Source organism: Gasterosteus aculeatus, chromosome 7 (assembly GCF_964276395.1).
Source record: "Gasterosteus aculeatus chromosome 7, fGasAcu3.hap1.1, whole genome shotgun sequence".
In the NCBI taxonomy this organism is placed as follows: Eukaryota; Metazoa; Chordata; class Actinopteri; order Perciformes; family Gasterosteidae; genus Gasterosteus; species Gasterosteus aculeatus.
This window is the reverse complement of record NC_135694.1, coordinates 13912455-13936530: the sequence shown is the minus strand read 5'-3', so window position 1 is coordinate 13936530 and position 24076 is coordinate 13912455. Positions and strand designations below refer to the sequence as shown.

Below are 24076 nucleotides of genomic sequence, written 5' to 3'. Positions count from 1 at the left end.
TACAATTATTTTTTATTAGTGTGAAATCTAAAGTTATCTCTGTTATAAATTCAAATGAAATCCAATTTAAATTATTGACAATATATAACAGGATTAGAAAAAAGGATATTTGCTGAAATTGAAACCTAAATATAGCTTAAGTGAAGAATTTCTGATGGCCGAGCTACACATGAAAAAGAATCCCAAACAAAATCAGGGCCATCTTCATTTTGCAAATTTGCGCCCCTAAAGAAAATGTTAAAATCAATAGATATAGTTAGCAAAAGCTACATATAACATATTGTAGCCGTAATGGAGCTACCCTGCGGGTTCTTGGACAGAGACACACAAATCCGGTTTTCAATCCTTGTGCCTCCAGCTAGACTCCTGCACTCTCCGGCCATGCCTCTTGAGTGTCTAGTCGAGTCTGTCTGTCGCCACCACCTCTCCCAGTCCTGCTCATTGTTTTATAAGTGAGATAGTCAGCCTGGTTACATGGATTCGAATAACTGGCTTAGTCGGACTGAAATCGAATTATCCGTTTCATGTAAACACCTTTGTCCGACTATGTGCGGTCCGACTAACACCCCTGGATAACTCGATCCGATCCAGTTGATAGTTCGACTATTGCGCCATGTAACGGTGAATTGGATAAAGAACTGGACTTTGCGTCTTTGCGCATGCTTGAGATCCCGACGGTGTCTTCTCTCCGTTATCAAATCAGCCAATTGTGCCATTCGGATTTGCGAGCAGTATCTATTAACATCATGCAAAAATAGTAGAGGGATGTAGCTTCACCTTGCTCTCCGTTCGCCATCTTTCTCGTAATGTTGATGATGTTGTTGTTGTTGGTTGTTGTTGGTAGTGCTGAAGAGCTCAAGCGGAAATGGCTGTATCACAACTAGTTGTAATGAAAACAGCGCCACCTATCATATATGACATGCTTTCGGCCAATGATTCGATTTATTCACTGCCATGTATATTGGGATAATAGCACTTGCCTCGAAAGATAGCATAGTCCGACTAAGCAAAGATTCGAATTATACCATCATGTAAACACACTGAGTCAGGATGTTGATCAGCTACACTCATTAACTACATACCGACACCGTTCCCTGATCCACTCCCCCGCTCTCTCCCCCCTGCAGCTGAGCTAACCATACCCCACCACCACACATATCAGCTAACGTGTTTTATGTTCACCAATAATTTTGTACAGTCACTCTAGACCATTCATTAATTGGTGTGCTCCCATCTTTGTTTCTGTACCATACTAGTACTGGTTTTCTTACCTGTGGAGCGTTCTTCAATTTAAGAGCATTTTGAAGTCTTAAGGATTAGAACGTCAAAGGAAACAAGGCTTTTCCACTTTAGGCAAATTTAGGCAAATAAATCAGACAGTTAAGTCTCTTACATCTTTCAAAACAGCGTATCCTAAATGACTAAACGCCTTGTACCTTTCTCTCAGCACTGTGCAGATCGTCAGAACTCGCCCATGGTGTCTCCCAGCTCTTCCCCTGTGAACCAATATAGAAAGTTCCATGGAGGAGACCTCAGCCACTGTGTCCAGCACCTTGGTCTTCCCCCTGTCCCGCCACGACTTGACCTCATTCAAAAGGGTGCCACCCACTCCCCATCTGCCAGTCCAAACGTCTCTCCGAAGGTTAGTAACAGCAGCCAGATACAAGTAAAAATATCTTTGAAAATGAAGAATGGTATTTGTAATTTGTAATATCTGTATTCATATTTGTTATTTTGGGCCCTCAACTTGCTGCGATTTATTAGCATTTAAAAAAAGATTATGGATCACTTGACCATTGAAAATCAGATTCAAAAGGTTAAAAAATAAATATAATGTTTTGTGTAAGTTTGAGATGAGTTGATAATTATTTATAATGTATTCTATCATTCTGTTGAATATGCCATTTCCCCACCTCCTTTAGTCTTCGCCAGGAATGTCCAGGAAGCAGGACAAGCCTCTCCCAGCCCCACCTCCTCCACGAAGAGACCCACCTCCACCGCCTCCCCCTGAGCGTCTTGCTCCCATACCCTCCGAGTCATGGCACTCTTGGCTACCCACTTCATCTCCCTTGACATCTTCCATCTCATCTTCTATGGGCAAGCTGTCAGGCTCCCAAATGCCCCCTGAGATACTGTTTCCCAAAGACACACTGCTCAAACCTACAGGACACTGTCACCTGAGCGGAAGGCCGCTCAGTTTTCCGTCTGCTGGATTAAGGAAATTACACCAAAGAATGGAAGAGACAGGAACCTCAGAGAGCTACAAGGTAGGACTTCTGAATAAGTTTAGATTCAGCAGAGAGACACTGAAGTCATATTTCATCAGGGGGTGCAGCTTGTAACAGTTTGGGTCAGTTTGGGTTTCAGTCAAACATTTCAGCGGTAAACACTACACATACATTTGGCATAGATCTGCACCCTACTAGATCTACTTTTGTAGTGAACCATGCATATTGTTCACACTCATCTTTGTCAAAGACATGAAACAATGGGTACCTTCCAAGTCTCAATTTGTAATTTCCTCAACCTCACCTAGTGAATATTGTAGAAATTCGATAAAGGGCGACGAACAATTAAACTGTTGTAACTCTACTCCACATGATCAGATCCTTTCCAATTTTCACATGTTTGATGAGACTCCTGAAGACATGTGGAATTTTTAACCGAAGTCATAGCGCCACCTACTGGTAATGGGAAGTAAAAATGTCTATGCTTTGGAGGTACTATACATACTCAGATTGTAACTAAACGTTTCACACACATTCACGTCGAAGATGTAGTTACCTGATATAGTTTTAATGATTCAAAATGGTAATTCGGCTCAATAGTGCCCTATACAAATATTAATTTAAGCAACCCCAGCCCAATGCTGTCTTGCGAAAGCCAATCGGCGTTGAGATGCTCCGCTTGTCATCACCGCCGTCCTGCTGCCAAAGCGGGAATACACTTTATGAAACTGCCAGAGACACACACACAGCTGAGACTGAACGCAGTTAGGTGTATGACCGAGAGACGCTGGAACCAAGCAGACACAACAGGTCATCAAACCATCTGTAAACCGGAAGTAAACATTTCTATACTTTGACTTGCTTCTCACAGTAGGTAAATCAGATTGACATGAAATGTATTCTTCAGAAACACAAGACTTTGATGACAGCCCAAGAAGCATTTCATGTTTTGTGTAGCGCTGTTGCCATGGTAACCCATTCTTCATACTAAACAACAAGTACTTTTGAGGGACTAAACATGCTCAAATTGTAACTAAACTTTACACACATTTAGAGTAAAATATGGCGTTGCTTCACGCGGTTAACAACAACTGACTCGCAGACATTTGTCCGACTGCCACAGGCTTTCTCAGCGGGGTTTGTAGTGGTACGGTAGTGCCTCAACGTGTGTGGCGTAGCGAGGACCATCCATTCCTGCTAATTTTGATTTTAATTTACTTTTCTACAGCCCAAAATTACACATTTGCCTCACACAGCTTTACAATGTGTTTTAAGACTCTAGGAATCACAAGTAAACCACATGTATGGAGTGCAACTCTCTAGTAGAGCAATATGGTATTATAAGCTCCTGAAGATACGACTGTTTCAAGGCACAGTTTCTGCCCTGTGGGTGAGTATTTTAAATTCTATTCTTGATTGAGCCAGTGCAGAGACGCAGGATAATACAGGATTAATATGATTCCATTCCTTAAAGTTTGCGTTATCTGAGAGTTAAAGGCTATGTTCTGGTCAAAGATAAGGTAGCTGTATTTTTCTGCTATACATTGCTGCCTGACGAACCTCCTCTGGTGCCCGTAGATCAGCTGCAGGTTCATCAGCCAAGGAAACACCATTCACCATTGTTTCTCCATTGCTCCTTTAATCCTGGAAGTCTCCTGGTGGCGGAGTGGCGATGTCTCCCTCTCACCCCCTGCACTTGGTATATGGGTTAACTCTTTCCACTCCTTCTTAGCCACAGCCAAAAGCTGCCCTTCTCCGCCTCGTCCGCCAGTTCTTAAGTCTTTAGCCTTCTACCAGTTCTTAAGTTCTACCTGTGACACCTGTGTCCCTCAGTAGGCGTGTGGTTGCCAACATCTACTTGCATGTTCCACTCCTGGTCGGAGGAAAAGAGCTTTGGTGTTTCTCTTGGCCTGGTGCTTCTTCTTCCTCTACCCTCCGAGACAAAGTTGATGTGGCGTTCCATTTGGGGGAGACATCCCCTGCTTTCCCGTCTGCGCCCTTCCAGCACCTCAACTAGCTCTGCCAGTACCTGATCTATTGACCATCTATTGCGTCCCTACGAAAGCATGTGCTGGAGGCTTGCATTGGGAGTATTACAGAGTGGGCAGACCTTCTTGTTTGGTGGATTCTCCTGTTGATGTTGTAGAGCATGTATCTACAGGATTGTGTTATCGCAGTGATGTTGGGAGTCAGGGAGAGTTGGCTGTCGAGTGTCACGCCGACGTTCCTAGCAGTCAAAGTGGGCGTTAGCACGGAGTTACCAAAGTTAACCGCCAAGTCCTGGGTGGGAGAATCTTTTCCCGGAAAGAGAAGTAGTTCAGTCTTGTCGGGGTTAATTTTCAGATGGTGAGCGGACATCCACTGAGAGATGTCAGTCAGACAGGCACAGATCCGTGCCGCCACAGTGTCCGAGTGAGGGAAGGAGAGAATTAGTTGTCATTGGCATAGCTGTGGTAGGAGAAGCCATGCGAGTGAATGACAGCGCCGAGAGAGTTGGTGTAGACCGAGAAGAGGAGGGAACCCAGGACGAAACCCTGAGAAATTCCAGTAGTAAGAGTACAATGTTCCAACACAGATCCTCGCCAGGTTACCCGGTTAGTCCGGCCGTCGAGGTAGGACGAGAGAAGTGAGAGAGCAGAACCTGTGACACAAAGTTCCTGAAGGGAGGAAATAAGGATCTGGTGGTTAACTGTGTCAAATGCAGCAGGGAGGTCCAGAAGGATGAGGACAGAGGAGAGAGAGGCGGCTCTAGCAGTGGGAAGTTTCTCTGTTGTCTGTGTCTAATGGCCTGCCTTGAAGCCTGACTGGTGGGGGTCAAGGAGGTTGTTACGGTGGAGATAGGAGGAGAGTTGGTTAAAGATCGCACATTCAAGAGTTTTGGACAAAAAGGGAAGAAGCGAGACCGGTTTGTGGTGGTTTTCATCAGAAGGTTCGAGGGTAGGTTTCTTCAGGGGTGCGTTAACTCTTGCCTCCTTCAGAGAATTGGGAAAACAGCCACCATAACAGAGCATTGTTGATGAGAAAGGTGAGGAAAGGAATAAGGTCAGGAGTGATAGATTGTAGAACATGTGATGGAATGGGGTCAAGAGGGCAGGTGGTCGGACGGGCAGAGGTTACTAAGGTAAGAATTTGGTTTGGAGACAGGGTGGTGAAAGAGGGAAGTGAGGGCGATAGAGGTGAAGTCGGTGGGACACGAGTAGTAGGCGGTGGGTTTTAGAAAGAGGAGCGTGTGTCAGCTATTTTTTTGGTAAAGTCTCCCAGAAGAAGGATGGAGGGGGAGGAGGACTAGCGGGTTCGGGGATGTTGGAGAAGATAGAAAAGAGTTTTTTGGGTTACAAAATGAAGATTCGATTCTGGATTGGTAGAAAGAGCTTTTGGCAGCGGAGATAGAAGCAGAAAAAGAGGAGAGAAGAGATTGAAAAGCAGGTCTTCAGGTTGTTTATATTTACGCCATCTCCTTTCCGATGCTCGCATGTTGGCTCTCACGACACGCACCGTTCAGACAGCCACGGAGCCGGAGGGGATTTGCCAGTTCTCGAGGGTCCTGTGACGAGACATGTGTGGAGTGGGTGTGTGATAGGTGAGAGAGGAGAGGTTACGATAGAGAGCAGATCTAGCATGAGGCCTGTAGTATCTGCGGGAAGAGATTCATATGGTAAAGTACATGTCCATTTGCTTGTCAGAGAGCTCAGACGTGTACTGCCTGCCCAGGCTTCTGATGGCATGATCAGAAAGAAGTGGGATTATCTCGCCCACTACAAAGACACCCCCATCAACCAAAATACTTACTACTTAATACTAATACAAAAGTTGTGTTTGAGCATTTTGAGCATCTTCATCTTCTTCGAGTTCCATGGGGATTGTAGCCAAGACTTTAATGCTTCGAAGTGTGTGAAGCATTCATATTTTTGTTCAAACGCAGACTTGCAGATTTCCAAAAAAAAAACTATATAGAATACATATAGTAGAATACCACAAAAGACGGGTAAGTGGCGATCAAAACACAAGGTAAACCAAACAAATCAAGACTTAGACTAACAATGCAACAAGGCGACAAGGGACACACGATTTAAACACACTGGGAAGGTGCAGGTGATTGGACACAGGTTGAAACAATCAGGGACACAACAATCACACTTAGAGGAAAATTGGCGACAGGTCTCGGACGCATGGGCGACCGGAAGCGGGGGGGCGGGTACAGGGGCTTTACACCTTGGATCCGGTTTTTCACAAAATTGTCTGTAGTTGGAAATGTATTAGACTTTATTAAAAGAAAAAAAATGCACATAAACACATCTGATAAAACCATACTGGCTTTTTTAGTAAATTGATTTGAAGCTACAGTAAGTGCTTAAAACATTGCTGTTTGTTACAGTACGGTGTCCTGGCTGTGTTTGATAAGTGATCAGGACCACACTACCCCAGCAGAATCAGGAAAGAACATGACATATCTAAAGCTGGACTAGTTTACTTTAGTTCGTCAATTCAGTGGGTATCACATTTGCAGTTGGTCCATTGTGCTTTTTGTAAGTCCCCCCCCTTGCCTCATGTGTGCAGTCCTTCTATGATGAGGGGCCAGTCAGCGGTGAATATGAAATCCTTCCCTCACGGCACTCGCCAATGCAGTCCACACTTGCCAGTAGCTATAAGTGAGTATCACACACAGTCACACATCCAGTCTCACTCGAAATGTCCTGAATAACTTGGTCAATATTGAAAGGATTTGTCTAAAACATTTATATGATATGTGCAGAGAAGATTGCAGCGTCCATGCGGTTGTATGTTACTGTGACTGGGGATATCCAACTGCACTAGTTAATAGTTCCTCTGATTTAGATTTAGATTTAGTTTTTGTAATTCATACAGAGATTAAACACGTTGGATGAATATCTGTTAGATCAATGGAATGTGCATGGGAAATCTCAATTTACTTTAAAGTTGACAACCGCACTATGTAGACGTAAATGATAATAGAACAAAATAGCCGTCTAGTTATCTTATAAACAAGACTTTACTGTCACTAGGACTAGTGTTTTAGTAAAAAAGTAATTTTATTTTTCCTCAGAAGGCTTTACAGTCTGCACACAGGAAACATCCTCTGTCCCGAAACCCTTACATTGGCATAAAAATAAAAAAGGAAGAAAACTTAGGAAGAAAACAGCAGAGTAGGGATCCCTCTCTAGTTATCCCAGTGTACAGAATCAACAACGTAAAATACATGAAGTGCGTTCAATTCATACAAAAAATAATAAAACTACTGCGAATAGTAAGGCAGGACCACTGTAGAATTAAGTAACATTCAATTCAACATATGCTAGATTACCTACTTGCCTTTCCTTTAACTCTAAGGCTTCTTCGGATGAACCTCCTGTTGGAGGTTTCAATTTGAATGTAATAACTGTACGAATGACACTAATGGAGGGTTAATAAACCATGGTCATCTTCACAGACCCTCCAACTCTTCAAGGAGCCCTGTAGTAGAGCAAAAGTGGGGAGTGATGGAGAGGCTGGAGGACCACTATCAGATCCCTTCATCCAGCGTCTGCTTGAGCCAGGCTCCCATTTGCATTTCTGTAGCTGGCAGGTACTGGCTGTGTTTTTGGCTGTGTTTTAAAGCGAAAGTTACGTATGTAACTATGGTTCTATGAATCCTGGATGACCGCCAGAGGCAGTGCTTCACACTGGATTATCTTCTGTCTCGCGCATGCGCAGGTCGAGTTTTTATACGCTGCAGACGCTGCAAACGCTGCAGGCAAAGTAAGCGTAATCAGTTTCCCCCCTTAATATTGGCGTCAACACAGAAGAGGTGTTGTCCAACTAGAAAAACACCTGCTTTCCCTCACGGAATAGCGGGAAATGCTTGAGTGCTAGCTCTTGAACATTGGCGGGCTCCTGTGGTCCGGAGCAGTGTTTTGTTCTACACCCCTGTGCCTTCGGAGGCAGGTATCTGCTGTGAGAGGCAAAATGCCACAGGGGCTCCCCGGGGATAAGGTAGTGTTTTGATGCTACCATTGTCCCGAAACTTGGCATACAAGTGAAGGCTGTGCAGCCTGAAGCCGCCCGCAGTCAGTCCACCCTAGAGGCGGAAAAATATGTAAGGCAACCGTCTACCTCTTAGAAGGGGAGAGGCTGTGGGGAAGTTGTCCACATGCGCTGGGGCGACGGACAGCCCCACAGGGCCATCCTAACGGTGGTAGTGCTCTGAGAAGGGCTAGGGTGGTTCCACCTCATCTTCACCTTGAGGCCCCACCGAGCCACGTGAGAGGAGGTGAACCACTCTTCCTAGGAGACAGAACGCAAGGCGTCTGCTGTGCTCTACATGTGCAATGGCAACACTGCAGGACTTAGACTTCAGGTCGGTGACTGTACATAGTCCGAAGCCTCTCTTTCTTACCAGACGTTAGGCTCAAGTATTACCCCCACGGGTTGTGACAGAGGGTCCAGCCTCAATAGTTCCCCCAGCCAGGACCTTAACTCCTGGCTCAGGGCTAGGGATGCCGGTATGGTGATGTTGGTCATTGCGACCCGGCTGGAGGCCAGCATTGGAATTGATGCTTATACCCTTGGGATAGGGTAAAAACCACCCTGGGGTCTAATGCATGAACTGCCCAGTAGCCAATCTGCTGCTGGAAGGAATAACCAAATGCTGGCCCTGAGACCAAATTTCTTGGCCCCCTGCTTGGAGATTTTGACGATTGGGCCCCAGGTTTGGCAGTTGCCTGTGGGAAACATATGGTCGGGTTGCATGGGTACAAGCTGGGGTCTAGGCAACCTGTGACAATTACTGGAGTTAGCTGGGGGCTGAGGAGGGCCAAAGTGGAACCCCATAGATATGCTGGCATGTTCCTGTGAAGAAACAGAACTGCTGTCTGCCCTGGCTATCTACAATACTTCGCCGAGGCACCTGGTTTAGCGGCTGACAAACAGCTTCTCAGGCTTCCACGGTGACACTACGGAGGATTCTCTGACAGGGGTGACTGCGCCAGCCAAACCCAGCGGCGAGTCTGGAGAAGGGTGGATATCAGACTTCCAAATTCCCTCGATATGAGGGCAAATATCTGCAGTGAAATCTCTGCGGCCGGTGGAAGTGGCAAGAGGTAGCCTGCTGCAGCAAAGCAAGCATGAGGTGGAAAAGGGAGATGCCAATAAGGCTGACCACCCTGTTGTGTCATCAGCCTTCAAGCTGAAGAGGAGCTATACAGGTGCCATAGCCTGTAGAGTTAAACGTGGCCACTAGTCAATGCAGGCTTCTGAGTTAGCTTGAGCAAGGGCACTCTGGTCCTGCAGAAAGCAGGCCAAAAGACATTCCTAGCAGTGAGGACACTGCCTTGACTAGAATAGTTACTGTAGATATTAATGTCCCACCAGTTGACTTGAGTGAGATCACTTCTGCGACTGTGGAAGCAGGCAGAAAATATCCTATCCGTACAGTGAGAGGGGACACCAGGATTTTCGCTGCAGATATCAGTGTCCCACCAGTATGCTCGAGCCAGAGCAGCTCTGCCATTGTGGCAACTGGCCCTTAAAGTGAGAGGGGAGCGGGAGCACTTTCTTCACTAGGATCTTGGGCTGCAGATATCGGGGTCCCCCCCCCAGTTAGCTTGAGCGGGAGTGCTTCTGCTACTGTGGACACAGGTCGGATAGCTGGTCCTTACAGTGAGAGGGGAGCGGGAGCACTCCCTTCACTAGGACAGTTGCTGTAGCGAATGGTGTATTACCTTGAGCGAAGATACATTGCCAACCGACAGCTGCACAATGTAAAAAGCCTCAGTGGACACCACGTCAATGTCGATTCAGTCCACTTAGCATCTCTACGAGTAAGCTTGAGCATGGACACTCTGCTAACAGATAGTCGCAGTCTCAGTGCCAGCTTTCCACGGTGTTAGCCCAAGTGAGGACACAGGGTAACCGTGATCACTGCTAGATCTCCAATGACACAATGTCTGTGTCGTTCTGGTCAGACGTAGCATCTCGTCCTGTTAGCCTGGGCGAGAGCACCCTGCTAAATGTGTTAGCCGTAAGGTCCCATCAGAAATGTAGCCAGTGCTAGTGTTGTTCCAGTCAACTAGCACCACACCAGTTAGTTTGGGCGAGAGCACCCTGCTAGCTGTGGTAGTTGCAAGATGTACAAAGTGCTATTGCTGACCGGTTCAACTAGCTCTCACCTCATCAGTTAGTCTGCGCGAGAGAGCACCCTGCAAACTGTGATAGTTGCAAATATTACAGAACAAGTGTACTGAATGCTGCTGTTAACCGAGTCAACCGGTACCGCATCTGTTAGCCTGGGCGGGACCACCCTGCTAACTATGAGGCTGTAACCTCAATAGAAACTATTTTACACAGTGCTACTGTTAACCTAGTTAGTCAACTAGCACCACATCGGCAGTGTTAGTCTGGGCGGGAACACCCTGCTAACTGTGACAGCCGTAATGTTTCTAAAACGAATGTACAACGTGTTACTGTTGATCTAGTCAACTACTACCACATCAGTTAGTCTGGGTGGGACCACCATGCTAACTGTGAAGCTGTAACATTAATAAACACAATTGTACACAGTGCTATTGTTGACCTAGTTATTAGTCCACCAGCACCACATCAGCCGAGTTTGGGTGGGAACACCCTGCTAACCATGGCAGCCGTAATGTTTATAAACAAATGTACAAAGCGTTACCGCTGACCTAATTATTTAGCCTGCAACACATCAGCCAAGTTAGTCTGGGCGAGAACGCCATGCTTGATAGACCTACGACGAAGCACGACGTTCCCTCTTAGAGGGGCAGCTCTGACAGAGAATCGGAGCAGCAGGGGCGGTATTGCACTCGCTTTACCGCACCATTGTGACGAAAAGAGAGCTGAGCCGGAAGGCAAAGCTCTCGATCTACCGGTCAATCCTTGTTCCTACCCTCACCTATGGTCCGAATGACCGAAGGAACTAGGTCGGGTACAAGCGGCCCGAAATGGGTTTCCTCAGGAGAGTGGCTGGCGTCTCCCTTAGAGATAGGGTGAGAAGCTCAGCCATTCGTGAGGAGCTCGGAGTAGAGCCGCTGCTCCTTTGCATCAAAAGGAGCCAGTTGAGGTGGTTTTGGGAATCTGTGAGGATGCCCCCTGGGCGCCTCCCTAGGGAGGTGTTCCAGGCACGGCCAGCTGGGAAGAGGCCCCGGGGAAGACCCAGGACTAGGGGGAGAGATTATATCTCTGCACTGGCCTGGGAACGCCTTGGGATCCCCCAGTCAGAGGTGGTAGATATGGCCCGGGAAAGGGAAGTTTGGGGTCCCCTGCTGGAGCTGCCCCCGTGACCCGACCCTGGATAAGCGGCTGAAGATGGATGGATGGATGGATAGATACCAGAATAGCTACCTACGTAGCCAGAAGATGAAATAGGACTGATCTCAGGATGACACCGGTACTTATACGTGACGGGAGGTCATCCGGGGTCACAGGTGACTGTTGGTATAAGGACTCGACCTGCGCATGCGCGAGACATAAGATAATCCAGTGTGAAGCACTGCCTCTGGCGGTCAGCAAGGATGAAATAGAACTACTATGACGATACAACTATGATGGTTCCATTTGAGTTTAATTAGGCTGCTGCAAACAAAAATATATTTCTTATTATTCAGGCACTCAATGAACAGCTCTCCAGAGCCTTCAATTGAGGAGAAGCATCTGCAGCTTGGTGAGTCCTGAAGCCAGAAGAAAATATTGAACATCAAAAGTTCTGTATCTGACTCCTTAGTACTGAGAGTTCATTGGTGTATTGTGCAGAGTGAATAGGATGCCTAATGGTTCATGGAAACTCTGTGAGAATATTAGTACACCTTATTTAATCCACACTTGAGTCTTACCATCAGAAATAGGCTGGAGGTAATTTTAATTAGTTTCCAGTAAACGTAATGCTTTTGTTAAAATAAATTATCTTGATAACGGTACACTGTCTTAATCTGTCTAATTTATTAAATCAGTAAAAAGTCTGTTCTCTGCCTCTGATCATCAGGTGGACACTGTGAGCCGGTCAGGGGGTTGATCTCACAGGGGACTCACCTGTGCCCCTTCGACCCTAACAACATAGCCACTGACTATGACATTTTGCTGCCTCCGACAGGTAGCCCATCCCCACCCCCAACTCCTTGCCTGTCTCAGCCCTGCTGCTATTGGATTCAACCTTGTCTTCCGTGCACAGCAGACATGTGTTGTGGTACCAATTTTAACTGTAAAATGTCAGCATTGTAGCATGTACAAATCCCCCAGGGTCAAACATGACCTCATCCAACAAATCTCAGGTGATACGTGGAAATATCTCTTTTATATTCACATGCCACTTTAATCTCTGTGTGATATGTTGCAGGCAGAATATAATAATAATAACAGATAGTAGTATGGATTCATAAACTATAAAATAGCATTAGCTTTGTATCATTTAAAAAAATAGTCGCAGTTGTTAAACAGCACTGATGTTTTTTTCAAACCCACCATAGTAGAGTTCACATGGTCCCAATTTCTGTTTAATTGCGTTAGATTTCAATTCTGATTCCAGTAATAAGTCATTATGTGCTTATATGTATGTTTGATGTCTAATGAGCTCCACCTGTAATTTCTGTTAACCCAGAATACCAACAACAAATGTATATTCAGCCTTTGTGTACCTCATGTCCCAATCCTTGTTTCCCTTTTACAAAGGTCCTCTCTTTGATTTTCTCTGAAGGACAGCATGTCAGCTGTTTGGACTTCATAGCAGCATCAGGCTGCTCATTGTGAATTAACTAGGAACTTTGAGTCCGAGCAGAGAGATCAGTGTTGTCTGTGTTTCAGCATTAGACGCTCCGTCCCAACCAAGACTTGGCTTCATCGACCTCTCATCCTCTTCTTCGTCCTCATTCTGCAACTCCTCCTCGTCTTCTGTCATTGCACAACGACACAGGCCTTCCTCTGGACATGAGCACTTATTGTCAACCCACGGTAAGCTGGCAAACTCTTGATATCTCAATTGCGATCAAAATTTTCAAGAAATATAGAAATGTATTGAATCACCTACAGTGTTTGCCAATCTAATTATTTTCTCTCACAGAGCCTGAAATGTTATAATTTGTGCACATTTTGGAAAAATCCAAATTTAACATAGCCTTACTTTGTTGTGCCTTTGCGTGTGGTCTAGGAGCAGTGTTTGACATGCTGAACAGAGCTGCTCCTCTGCCTCTTGTCAGACGACACGGAGAGCATGGTAAAAGTTTCAGGGGCTGCCTTGAGTACGACCAATTATCAGCCAGTCAAGGTAGGCACCGCAACCTTTTTAACAAATCCCACATATGAATGAACCCAAATCCAGATTACAGTGGAAGTTGTTTTATGCAGATGTGGAAAGTTTGTCTGAACCCTCAAAATCCAAATCAGGCCAATGAGTTAGGATTCAGTTTTTTTCATTTTCCTGGATGTCTCATCTAAAATAGGCATATATTTTTTTGTTTTTTCATCTCTTCAATTGATGATAAATATATCTGCTTTGTAGTTTTGTAGGACAGTGATAACTTAATAATAAAGGTCCAAACTCATAAAACAATATGACTCAGGCCACATGTTGGAGAAAATGTCAAAGCTTTTGTTCTGTGAAGTCTAAGGACCTCTAATAATGCTCAAGTTTCTCCAGAGTGCCGCAGATCTTTTTCCACTGACATGGTTTATCTCCTTCTCTCTCCAAGTATCAATTGACTATTTGCAGGCCCCTGCCAGGCCACCCAAGCCACTGCCCAGGACGATCCCTCCACACATTAAGCCGGGCAAACCCCAGAGCTTGCACTTGGAGAACGTTGACGCCAAAATTGCAAAACTAATGGGGGAGGGATACTCCTTTGACGACGTAAAGCGGGCCTTGATGATTGCCCAGCACAAAGTGGATGTTGCCAGAAACATTCTGCATGAGTTTGCCTTAGCGGCCCCGAGACTGAACCTCTAGTCTGTGACCGTAAAAAGGGGAGAGTAGTAAAGTTGTGCCTCTGAATGATCTACTAAAAATGGCTTTTTCTATTCTGCTTTGCCTAGGACTACAACAGAAATATGTCAGGAGAATTGTTTATTGTTACCAAACAGATGATGTTTATTACAAATTGGCTAGAAATAATTTGCAGTAGAAAAACAAAAAAGCGCTATACAAGTACAGTCCATTTACCAGCTCTTTTCTGCCAAAAAGGTGCAGCTAATTTGTAGGGTTCCTTTTATTTACTTTATTTTATTTACTTAATATTACAGTGTCTATCCAGGGTCTTGCTGATTTAACACAATTTAGAGGGATTTAGTGAGTGGGAGCTGTTAGATGGAGTAAGTAGATGCCTTATTGATTGTTTGTTTAGCCCACACCCGGATAAAACTGTACCGGAACTTCAGAGGTTCATTTTTTTGATTAACTTAGTATCTCATTTGGAGTGAGAATAAACAGCGTAAAATATGCACAGTACACATGGAGATGGTCAAAGGCTTAGTTTTGCTCTTTGTTTCTGTAAATATTAATAAGCTTTCTTCATCTGTGGTGCCTATGAATGTGCATGAATGGCTATACCTTAGTACATTTTCTCCACAACTAAAGCCATGAATTGGATGTTATTGTTTTGCTCTCCCACAAAATTTGATAACAGTAAAAACAGAAGTCTGCAGAGCATCCATATTATGAGATGAGATAGAATTAAAATCCCAGAATCTAAGGTGCATTGCACCACAACAATTCATCAATGCATGTATTGGATATGTTCCATTTCATCTTTAGTAGTATATGAGTTGTTGCCAGACAATAATTTTCATTTATAATTTGGGACTTCATTTCATTGTTTTGGCGATTGGTTAAAATAAGATTGTTTTCTTCTTATTTTTGAGCTCTAGTAAGAAGGCAGAAGAAGTCTTTTCTCCTTCATATCCTTTTGTCTGACCAGGTTTTTTTTAACCCAGGTGACAGCCTCAGACCTAAAATGAAGCAAATGGTGAAATGTCATATCTCTCTGTTTGCACAAAACTGAGATAGCGATGAAGTCCAGGGCCCGGTTTTTCAAAAGGTTTAATCCGGATAAAATTGATCCGGATTTAGTAATCCTTTTTTTTGCGATCCGTGATCACGTAATCCAGCTTACTTTTGAGCCAGTTTTTCAAAGCAACATCGGATTGGATCAATCTGATGGATAGGAACTTTTCAGGATCACCAAATCTGGATAACCAGTGCTCAAACAGGATAGGAAATCACAATGTAGAAGAGCAACAAGTAGAATAGCCAGTGTGGGGTCAATACAAGTTTATTTTTATTTGAAATGAAAACACACACATTTAAAAAAAAAAAACTAAAAACAAGAAAAACCCCACTCCATCCTCTTCCAGCAGTCCGCTCATCTGAGACTTACAACACAAACACTGTACATTGAGGATATTTATAACAAGTTTCAAATATAGATGTATTGAATTAAAAAAAAGACTTAATGTCAAATACTTCACAATAATTTCAGACTTCCTCATCTGATGTGGAGAGACCAGCTTGTCTGAGCGTAGCCTTTAGGAGGCGGATCTCAAGTCTGGCCTTGGTTTGCTGCAGTTTGGTCAGAGTCAGTTGTTCCTCTGCCAGAACGAGCAAACAGGACGTGCAACAAGGGATTTGGATTTGTTTTGGATTTCAAAAATCAGTGATTGCCATTCTTTGCATTTTTTTGGTTATTCTGTAATCATTGCATGCATCACTAATAAATATTCTATAAACAAAAATATTTTCGATTGTGATGAATATATATATATATATCAATTAGTGACACAATAAAATGTATTGTTTTTGGTCAATTTTGACAGCTGTTTGGGGGATTATTTTATGAGGCCAAACTCTTTCTTTGCTGTAGGCCTATACTGAAAGGCTGAATACGTTAAAGCCTACCTAATCACTGTAGCCTGACGGATGAACAAATAAAATTAAAACCTTATGAATAAATAGGATATCTTGTAAGATACTGCATGATCCAAATATAGTATTATTTGATACATTTTTCAAGTTTTCATTACATTTTGGGCATGAAATCCACGCTGAATCCACTCTTCTGATGGGATCAGTTTAATCCAGACTTTTTGGATCAAAGTGATCCAAATCCTACAAAAAAGTTCTAAAAAACCCAAACTAAAGGTTTTATGTAATTTGATTATGTAATCCGTTTTTTCTTTTGAAAAATCAATTTTCAAGATTTGATCCAATCCGTTATCCAAAATCCTAGTGGATTACTTTTGAAAAACCGGGCCCAGATGTCTTTTTATTTCCAAGCTATTGCCAGGGACGAGCACAATAAACCATCGACACATTTTTACTTCCGGGCTCTCTGCCCTCTAGCCATTATTATACTGTCAAAATGTATTTGAGATAATGTATTGTAGTTTCCTCTATGAAGAGCTCAAAAATGTTGACAGATTTAGGTGTCCTGTATTTGAGGACCATCAAAAAGCAGATATCTAAGTGTTTTCGCTCAAAGATTTCCCAGTCTGGCTTAAAATAACAACGCTCAGTTGGAAAATCCTGATAGAGCATGAGGAAATGATGAACTCAGTCCTAATGATAGAGCTCTCTGAATTTTAAATCCATTTGTATTCAGAATGAGAGCATGCAACCGCATATGAAATAACTTTCTTTAGTTGTGGTGTGTGTTAGAATAAGTCAGCCATATTAACAGGTTCCATTGCTACCAGTTTGTCAAAAGGCTGTGATTCATGGTCATGCTGATGGAGACAGAACACCCATTATGGAATATAGAGTCCACAATATGGGAGGCCCACAACTGATACTAATTATAGTACGCTTATTGCACTTACTTCACTGAAACAGACGTGAAATAAACCCCCACACGCCTTTCCATTAACAGCTATCCTTTCCTTTCGTTAAGATTACTATAGAGCGGAAAACGACGGTAGTTTGAAATTAATGTTAGTCAATCACAGGGTTTCAAACAATACAAGCAATACCTAAACAATTATTGATAATAACAAGCAAGGCTGTGTGCAAAGAGGAAAGTCTGAAAAGTGTCTAATTTCTGTCACAAAAGCCATAAAAGAATGTCAGCTAAAGAAAAACACACAAATAAAAATATAATCAAGCATTTTAATATGCAGAGTCATCAGCTAAGCTTTTTCTGCTCCCCTAATCACCATATTTATTTACTAGGGCTGTCAATAGATTAGTAAGTATTAACTAATCAATCGCACATTTTGAAAATTACATTCCGATATGAAATGCAGGTGCATTTCTCTTTAACTACTGCTTAATTTAATCACTGGTCTATTTTCACTTTCTCAAACTTGAAAAAAACCCGGCTTTCATTCCATTGAACCTTTTTCTTAACCCCTTCAGTAAGTGGCCTTAGGTTACAAAGTAAGTAATTCTTTTCTTTTTTTCTAATGCCAAATGCTCTGTTGTAAAAGACTTAACATAATGACAATATGTAAAACATAATGTAATGTGTGATTTAATTTATACAATATTTTCATGAATGAGTAAATAAAACTTTGTAATTCCTTTTTGTTTCTGTGTTCGTGTTGTGACCTGATCCAATGGGAGGCTCCTAGTGAGCCAAAAGAAGTTAGAATTTTTACAGTAATGCATCAGACATAAGTGATGTTACACATGACTATAGCTTCAGGGAGCTTCACTCTGCCCGTTAGCTCCTACAGGAGGAAGCTCTTGGATGTACAGAATAAGGCAGGAATTCTGAAATTAACAGGAAGTCACTAAAGAATGTCAGAGATTTTCCGATCATAAATCACCCAACACCCCAGAAATGCCTCTGGTGCTAAATGCTACTGTTGGCACCTTTCAAAGGAATTTTTACTGACCAAAACCTCTTTGTTTTTGTCCCATTTTCTGAAGTTCTGTATTAGTATATATTTTGTGCAGATCCAGCCCAACATGGATTCTACTAAGTTAGGTGTTGTGTGTATACCCCTAAGTGTTACCTGATGATCATATCTTCTTCCTATATGCAATATTCAATTTAATACAATTAAATTAAAATTATTTTGTATAGCTCATCAGAGGGCTTTACAGTCTGTATGGCATGCGACATCCTCTGTCCGAAATCCTCACATCGGCAGAGGAAAAACTCCCTAAAAAAATTTCAGTTCACTTGAAACAACTGTTGTTTATTTCCCATCAAGTTCCTGCTGCCAGAAATTCTCCCTAGCGCACCGAATGCACTATATCATTTGCTAATGACAGACTTAGCAAACAAAGAACTTTTGACCAACTACTTTCAACATTCTTTTCAATATGAGCTTAATATTTTTGGACAGTGTATTGAGATTTGCATCATGATTAAATATACTGTATGACTATTAGTTGGGACTTTATTGAAATAAGCAAACATTACATTACAAGTCATTTAGCTGACGCTTTTATTCAAAGTGACTTACATTACATTTTTAACCCATGGCTCTTACATTTTGCCCGGGGACACTTCGACATGGGACATGGGGCAGCCGGGACTCGAACCACCAACCTTGTGGTTCACAGCACACCCTCTCTACCCCCTGCGCCACGACGACCCAAACATTAGAATATTGTAAGGGATCAGGACTGAGACTCAGGCACAAAGGAATGAAACAACCAAATACTACAGGTTTCGGATCTTGGCAAAACAAACCAAAAAGTAGCACAGGCGCAAGCAGACTTAACACGCTGGAGAGGGAGAAAGAAGAAGGCCTGGCAATGAAAAACAGAAAGACCAAAAAAAACCCACTAGGAATACTGGTGGCTTGAAACATACAATCTCTGGGTAGGACGATGGATAACCTGAGATGGGTGAGTGGGTGATTGGGGCTTAAATGCAGGTGGGGTGATGGTAAACTGAACTCCCTAAGTGCTTGAAATCCCGCTTGACTGCCTCTGGGCTTTGAGCTCAGAGCTGCACTGTAAGTCAATGACTTCCATTTGTAGGACTTTTTGCAAATTTCACTTTATGCAAAATTCTGAGGAGCCCGCGGAGGAAATTGCTTGGAGGACCGGACTTGGCCCGCGGGCCTGAATCTGAGAGCCCTGCTTTAAAGGTCACCAAGCCGGGCGCCCTATCTACCTACTTGGTCCTACTGCCAAGAAACCTGAAACAATCCTACAACTGCACTGTGTGGTAGGAGCGGCTACATGGCCGATAGAATCAGAGGTGAAGCAAGCTAATGGTGAGAACCCTAAACGTAGTTGTTATACGGTATCACCTGTTTGTTCCGTTTGCAATGGGCCACCGGGTGATTCATTGAGCTCACACCTCAAAGCTCACTTGCCGTGCAGGAATCAAGAGAACCATGTATACCATCAGACAAAGGTTCTGGTGGTCCGCTATGAAATGTAAGGTCCGGGACTATGTGGAGGCGTGCCCCGTCTGTGCTACGAACAAAACCTCGTCCTAAGCACGGACGGGTCTGCTGCAACCACTCCCGGTGCTCTGCCGACCCTAGGCAGAGATCTCGCTGGACTTTGTCACGGGGCTGCCGGTCTCCCAAAGTAACACCACTGTTCTCACAGAGGTTGACAGATTCTCTAAGATGACTAATTGCATTGCCTTGCCTAAACTGCCGTCGGCCAAAGAGACACCCGAAACCATGTTAAATGTTTTTCGTATCCATTGGTTTCCAAAATACATTGTGTGGCCCCAATTCATCTCTAGATTTTGGAAGGAATCCGGATGGCCTCTGGATGGTATCAGTCCAGATACCAGCCAGACTACTTCTGGTCAATTTTCAGATTTTATTTAAAAGGAAACTATCAATAGTTACATGACAATTTCCCTTAAGGTTGATTCCCATTCCCAAGGTGTCACTCATACATACAGTATATTTCTGTAATAATTGTTTCCTGATTCCTGCTTCCAAAATTAAAGCCTCGCAAAATACCATACATGAGCCAATTTCCTAAAAAATCTTTCACGAAACTACCTCCGGTCATTTTCAGATTAGATTTAAAAGGAAACTATCACTAGTTAGACAGTAATTCCACTTCAAGCAGATAGTACACATCCCCAGATAGTGTAAATTATATCATAACTACAGCTTTGACTCTAAATGTGTGTGGCACGTTTAGCACCGTTGTTTTTTACTGGATACTCAAAATCTTTCCTGGTACCAGTAGGTGGCGCTATGACTTTGATTCCACTGTACATCTCTTCAGACCTGGAGTCTCATCAAACGTGAAAATTGGAAAGGATCCAACTATGTGGAGTAGAGTTAGAACGGTCTATTTGTTCTTGGTGAAGGATCAACTTTGCCAGTGCTCTCTCTCGCCGCTGTTTATCGGATTCTTATAATATTCACAGTAAAGCATTATCAAGGTCTTAAGTCTCGGCTAACACCTTTTGAGAGGGATCAGATTAACCTGTGAGGAGCAGGGTGTAAAGTAAAAAACATTCAACTTCAACTTGTTTCCATCAGGAGTTCCTATGACTAAGGTTTAAAATGATCTACAGGGCAAGAAGGTCATGCTATATGAGAAAAATGGAGCAGATTAGATAAAGTATGGTCGAGTTAAAACAACAATTTTCATGACGAATGGTGTTTTTTTTAAATGCTGTGTGCGCACATAGTTTAATATTTCCTCCGGTAAAATGCAATTAGAGCCCAAGGTCTCAACATCACACTGGCTAAATTTGAAAAGAATTGGGTTTAATCCCGATCTCGGTCTTTTACTCTAAGAAATGAGGGAAGATTTTCAACAATTAACTGCAGTGCCTCCTATTCTTAAAATATTCTCAAAATGTTATTGTTAGAGATCTCTGGTGGCCAGGGGTTCAACGTTTGATCTCTGGTGGCCAGGGGTTCAACGTTTGAACCCCTGAACAGCGTCCTCGTAGCAAAGGACCCTTATAATAATTCCTTGAAATGCAATAGGTTCCTCTACCACTAGTCGTAGCGAGGACCCTAATAGTAATTCCTTGAAATATACAATGACTACAACCTAATAATAACTACAACCTCACATTTCTGAGTTAAATCAAAGGCAGTCTTCATGTTGAGTTCAGTTACATTTCCAAGGCAGCAGGTAAACTTTCATTTGCAAGTTTAACTGACTTGTTTTACAGTGTGGAGCACCAGCATCCTGACAGTGGACAGAAAAAGACTTTCAACAATTTCAGCAGTGTGTCTTGGAGAGTCCTTTGGATACAGTGGGGGCAATGAGAGACAGGAGGATTATGGCTAAACTATCATCCTTGATGGACAACGCTTCCCACCACATGCATGATGCCCTGGCTGCTCTTTACAGCTCCTTCAGCCACCGGCTGCTTCCCCCTCCCAGTGAGCACAAGACGTAATTTTAACGTTGAAATCAGGTTGAAATGAGGTCTGAACCTCTAAGACCTCATTTCAACGTCTTTTCAACCAGCTAAAAAGTGGATGAAACATCATGTGACTTTAATGTATTTAATATTTCACTTAAAACGTCATAAATATGAAACAACGGAGTGTGTGCTGTTAATAAGCCTTTAAGACAGGGGTCTCAAACTCGATCAATAGGAAATGAGTACTCGCTCGCTTGCTAGACCTTCATTCGGCGCGAAAATACGGCGAAAAAATTTATGTTTTGTCGTAATTATAGTCAAACGTTTTTTGCAGTGGTTGTGGCCAGAGACTTGGAGAAAGTCTGGAACCTTTAGAGTACCAACTTCAGGTAAGTTATAACGTAACCTTATTTGAAGGTAATGGTGGGTTTCCCCTGCCATGTCTGTATTGTAGTCAATTCACTCAAAAAACAACATAGAATTCCCTGAGTTTATCTATTGGACATATTTGACTTTTCAACTGATTTCTGATCATGAACATTAATTTGTGTGTTCTTTGGAAATGCATTAAAATAAAATAGTACCCGTTAGCTGACCTGATTTATTTCATTACAAAAGTGCCTTCCAAACCTGCTGTTTACTATAAATTGAAGGAAGGATTAGAGTGACTTTGGGGTCTATGTGTAACATTGGCCAACAGAGAAACAACCACTTTTAAATTTAGCACTGTTTTTTAACCCAGATGAAGACCCTCCTTACCAGTTTGTGTTTTTTCTATTGCAGATTAATCTTAATGATGACAGAAGGGTGTTTTAAAGCCAGTACGTGGGAAAACCATTCGCTTATCAACTGACTGACGTCACCGCTCAAAGTCTTCCAAGAAAATGAGGGACTTTAACCAAGACCTGGATGAAGGACCCTCCATCATTCTGTATCCAGATGAATCTGAAGTCATCAATATCCCTGGGACACAAAGACCTTTTATTCTAGAAGAATATAAAGCAGAATTAGGCAAACCATATTCAAGGATCACAATTTTTATCTGCCCAAAGAAGGACTTTGAAGAAGATAAGTTGTCATGTTTTGCCATAGCCATTTATTTATGTGGCTAAATGTTTCACTTTTGTCTCAATGCTGAGAGATAAATACATAAATAAGTTTAAAAATAGTTCCCCATGGTGTTTTCTGCATTCATCTTAAAATTACTGCAAGGAGTTGCAAGTTGGAGTTGTAGATGCATAAAAAACATTTAGTGAACGTTTTCCCCTCATAGTCAGACCATGTGCCAAAACCAACTGTTTCTGGTGCAGTGTCTCAAACCAGCTTCCCATTCATCACCATCTTCTGGAGTTAACTTCTTTTTAAATGTTTGTCTTTGAATGACACCAATCAAGCGACCTTTAATTGTTTCTTTTTTGCAGTTTTTGCAGTTGGAGAAGTGTCATTTCTGACTCTGACACAGAGATTGTCATAAAAAGACCCCTCACAACGTAGGACCTAGCTAACACGCTAGTGAGTGCTATGTAAAGCATATTTAGGTGTGTTTTTTAATAACAATGTTGTCTTTTGTTGTGTTGAGTTCTGATCATCCCCAGTGTCTTTTTAATGCTTTACTACAGCCATGTGAACCTGCCCAATACAGACGAATACAGAGGATATTCGTCCAAGTACCTCCAGATGTCCTGGAATGGTGAGAACATATTAGAGGTTTGATTTTGGAGTTTTTGTTTTCAATAGTCTAGTATATTGAAAATTAAAGGGGTCATTGACTGGGTTTTGGGGGTATTTCACACTGTTCTTTAAGGTCTCCAGGTATGTAACATTGGTTGGGCTGAAAATGGCCCGGGTCCATTTTCAATATCCTTTTAAAAACTTCCAAACTAGCTCCTTTGTAATTCCTGTGGAAGTACACAAAGCAGTGCGCAGCTAAACTAGTGTCTGAGATCCTGGGTCAGAACACCAGAGGGCTGGTCTGTATGTACAGGTTGGGGGGTGACAAACGCGATGCTACATTTGTGATGTCAAAATTCAGCCTTTTCAAAACTGATTGTTTTACAGCTGCAGTTTCAGGTTGTGAGATTTACATAGGAAATAAGTATCAAGGTTCACTGTACGTCCATTTTACCCACCCAACTGTTGTTATTCAACTATGACAAGGTGAAATCGGTCCCCTTTAACACTCTTGATTACTGATAAGAAGACACACGGTATGTTTCATGATATGTTGTGTACATATTTTCTTGATACCTTTTTGCAGCAACTACACAGACCGGTATGCACCTATTGTCATTGATAACGACTACGATGATGACGAAGATGAAGTTCTAACTGTCAAAGAAAATAATGAGGCATCTTCTAAAGAACCAATGTGAGTCATGAGTGCTATATTATTATAGTATTATCCATCATTCTGTCTTACGCGTAGAGTACGAGTAGTCATTAAACAAATAAACATCACTGTATTAAGAAGGGTCAAATGACCATTTCAAAAACTAGGTCCAGAGAGATCCAAAGAGTTGTCTTTTTGTAAGGAACTGGATGTATTAAATGTAGCCTATTGTTTTATTAACTGCCTACTGTCCTAAGGAGTCA

General features: G+C 42.7%; 2 protein-coding genes across 4 annotated transcripts in view; both read left to right on the top strand.

Annotated features, from left to right (window-relative positions):
* The window catches only part of cblb (Cbl proto-oncogene B, E3 ubiquitin protein ligase), a 53132-nt gene extending 35393 nt beyond the window's left edge, over positions 1-17739 (top strand). Inside the window, exons 11-19 of one of the 2 annotated variants that reach the window (XM_040179938.2) lie at positions 1448-1642; positions 1923-2267; positions 6786-6877; positions 7678-7812; positions 11849-11904; positions 12223-12330; positions 13038-13184; positions 13387-13497; positions 13922-17739. In XM_040179938.2, the coding sequence (XP_040035872.1) occupies positions 1448-1642; positions 1923-2267; positions 6786-6877; positions 7678-7812; positions 11849-11904; positions 12223-12330; positions 13038-13184; positions 13387-13497; positions 13922-14175 (1443 nt within the window). In that variant the 3' untranslated portion in view covers positions 14176-17739. Of the gene's footprint in view, positions 1-1447; positions 1643-1922; positions 2268-6785; positions 6878-7677; positions 7813-11848; positions 11905-12222; positions 12331-13037; positions 13185-13380; positions 13498-13921 lie in introns of both variants that reach the window. The other variant, XM_040179936.2, reaches the window with a different exon arrangement.
* A 4240-nt stretch (positions 17740-21979) lies between these two features.
* The window catches only part of LOC120821432 (RAC-beta serine/threonine-protein kinase), a 23314-nt gene continuing 21217 nt past the window's right edge, over positions 21980-24076 (top strand). For both annotated transcript variants that reach the window (XM_078107241.1, XM_078107240.1), the window contains exon 1: positions 21980-23852. The gene's annotated coding sequence lies outside the window, so the exon portion shown is untranslated. The remainder of the gene's footprint in view (positions 23853-24076) is intronic.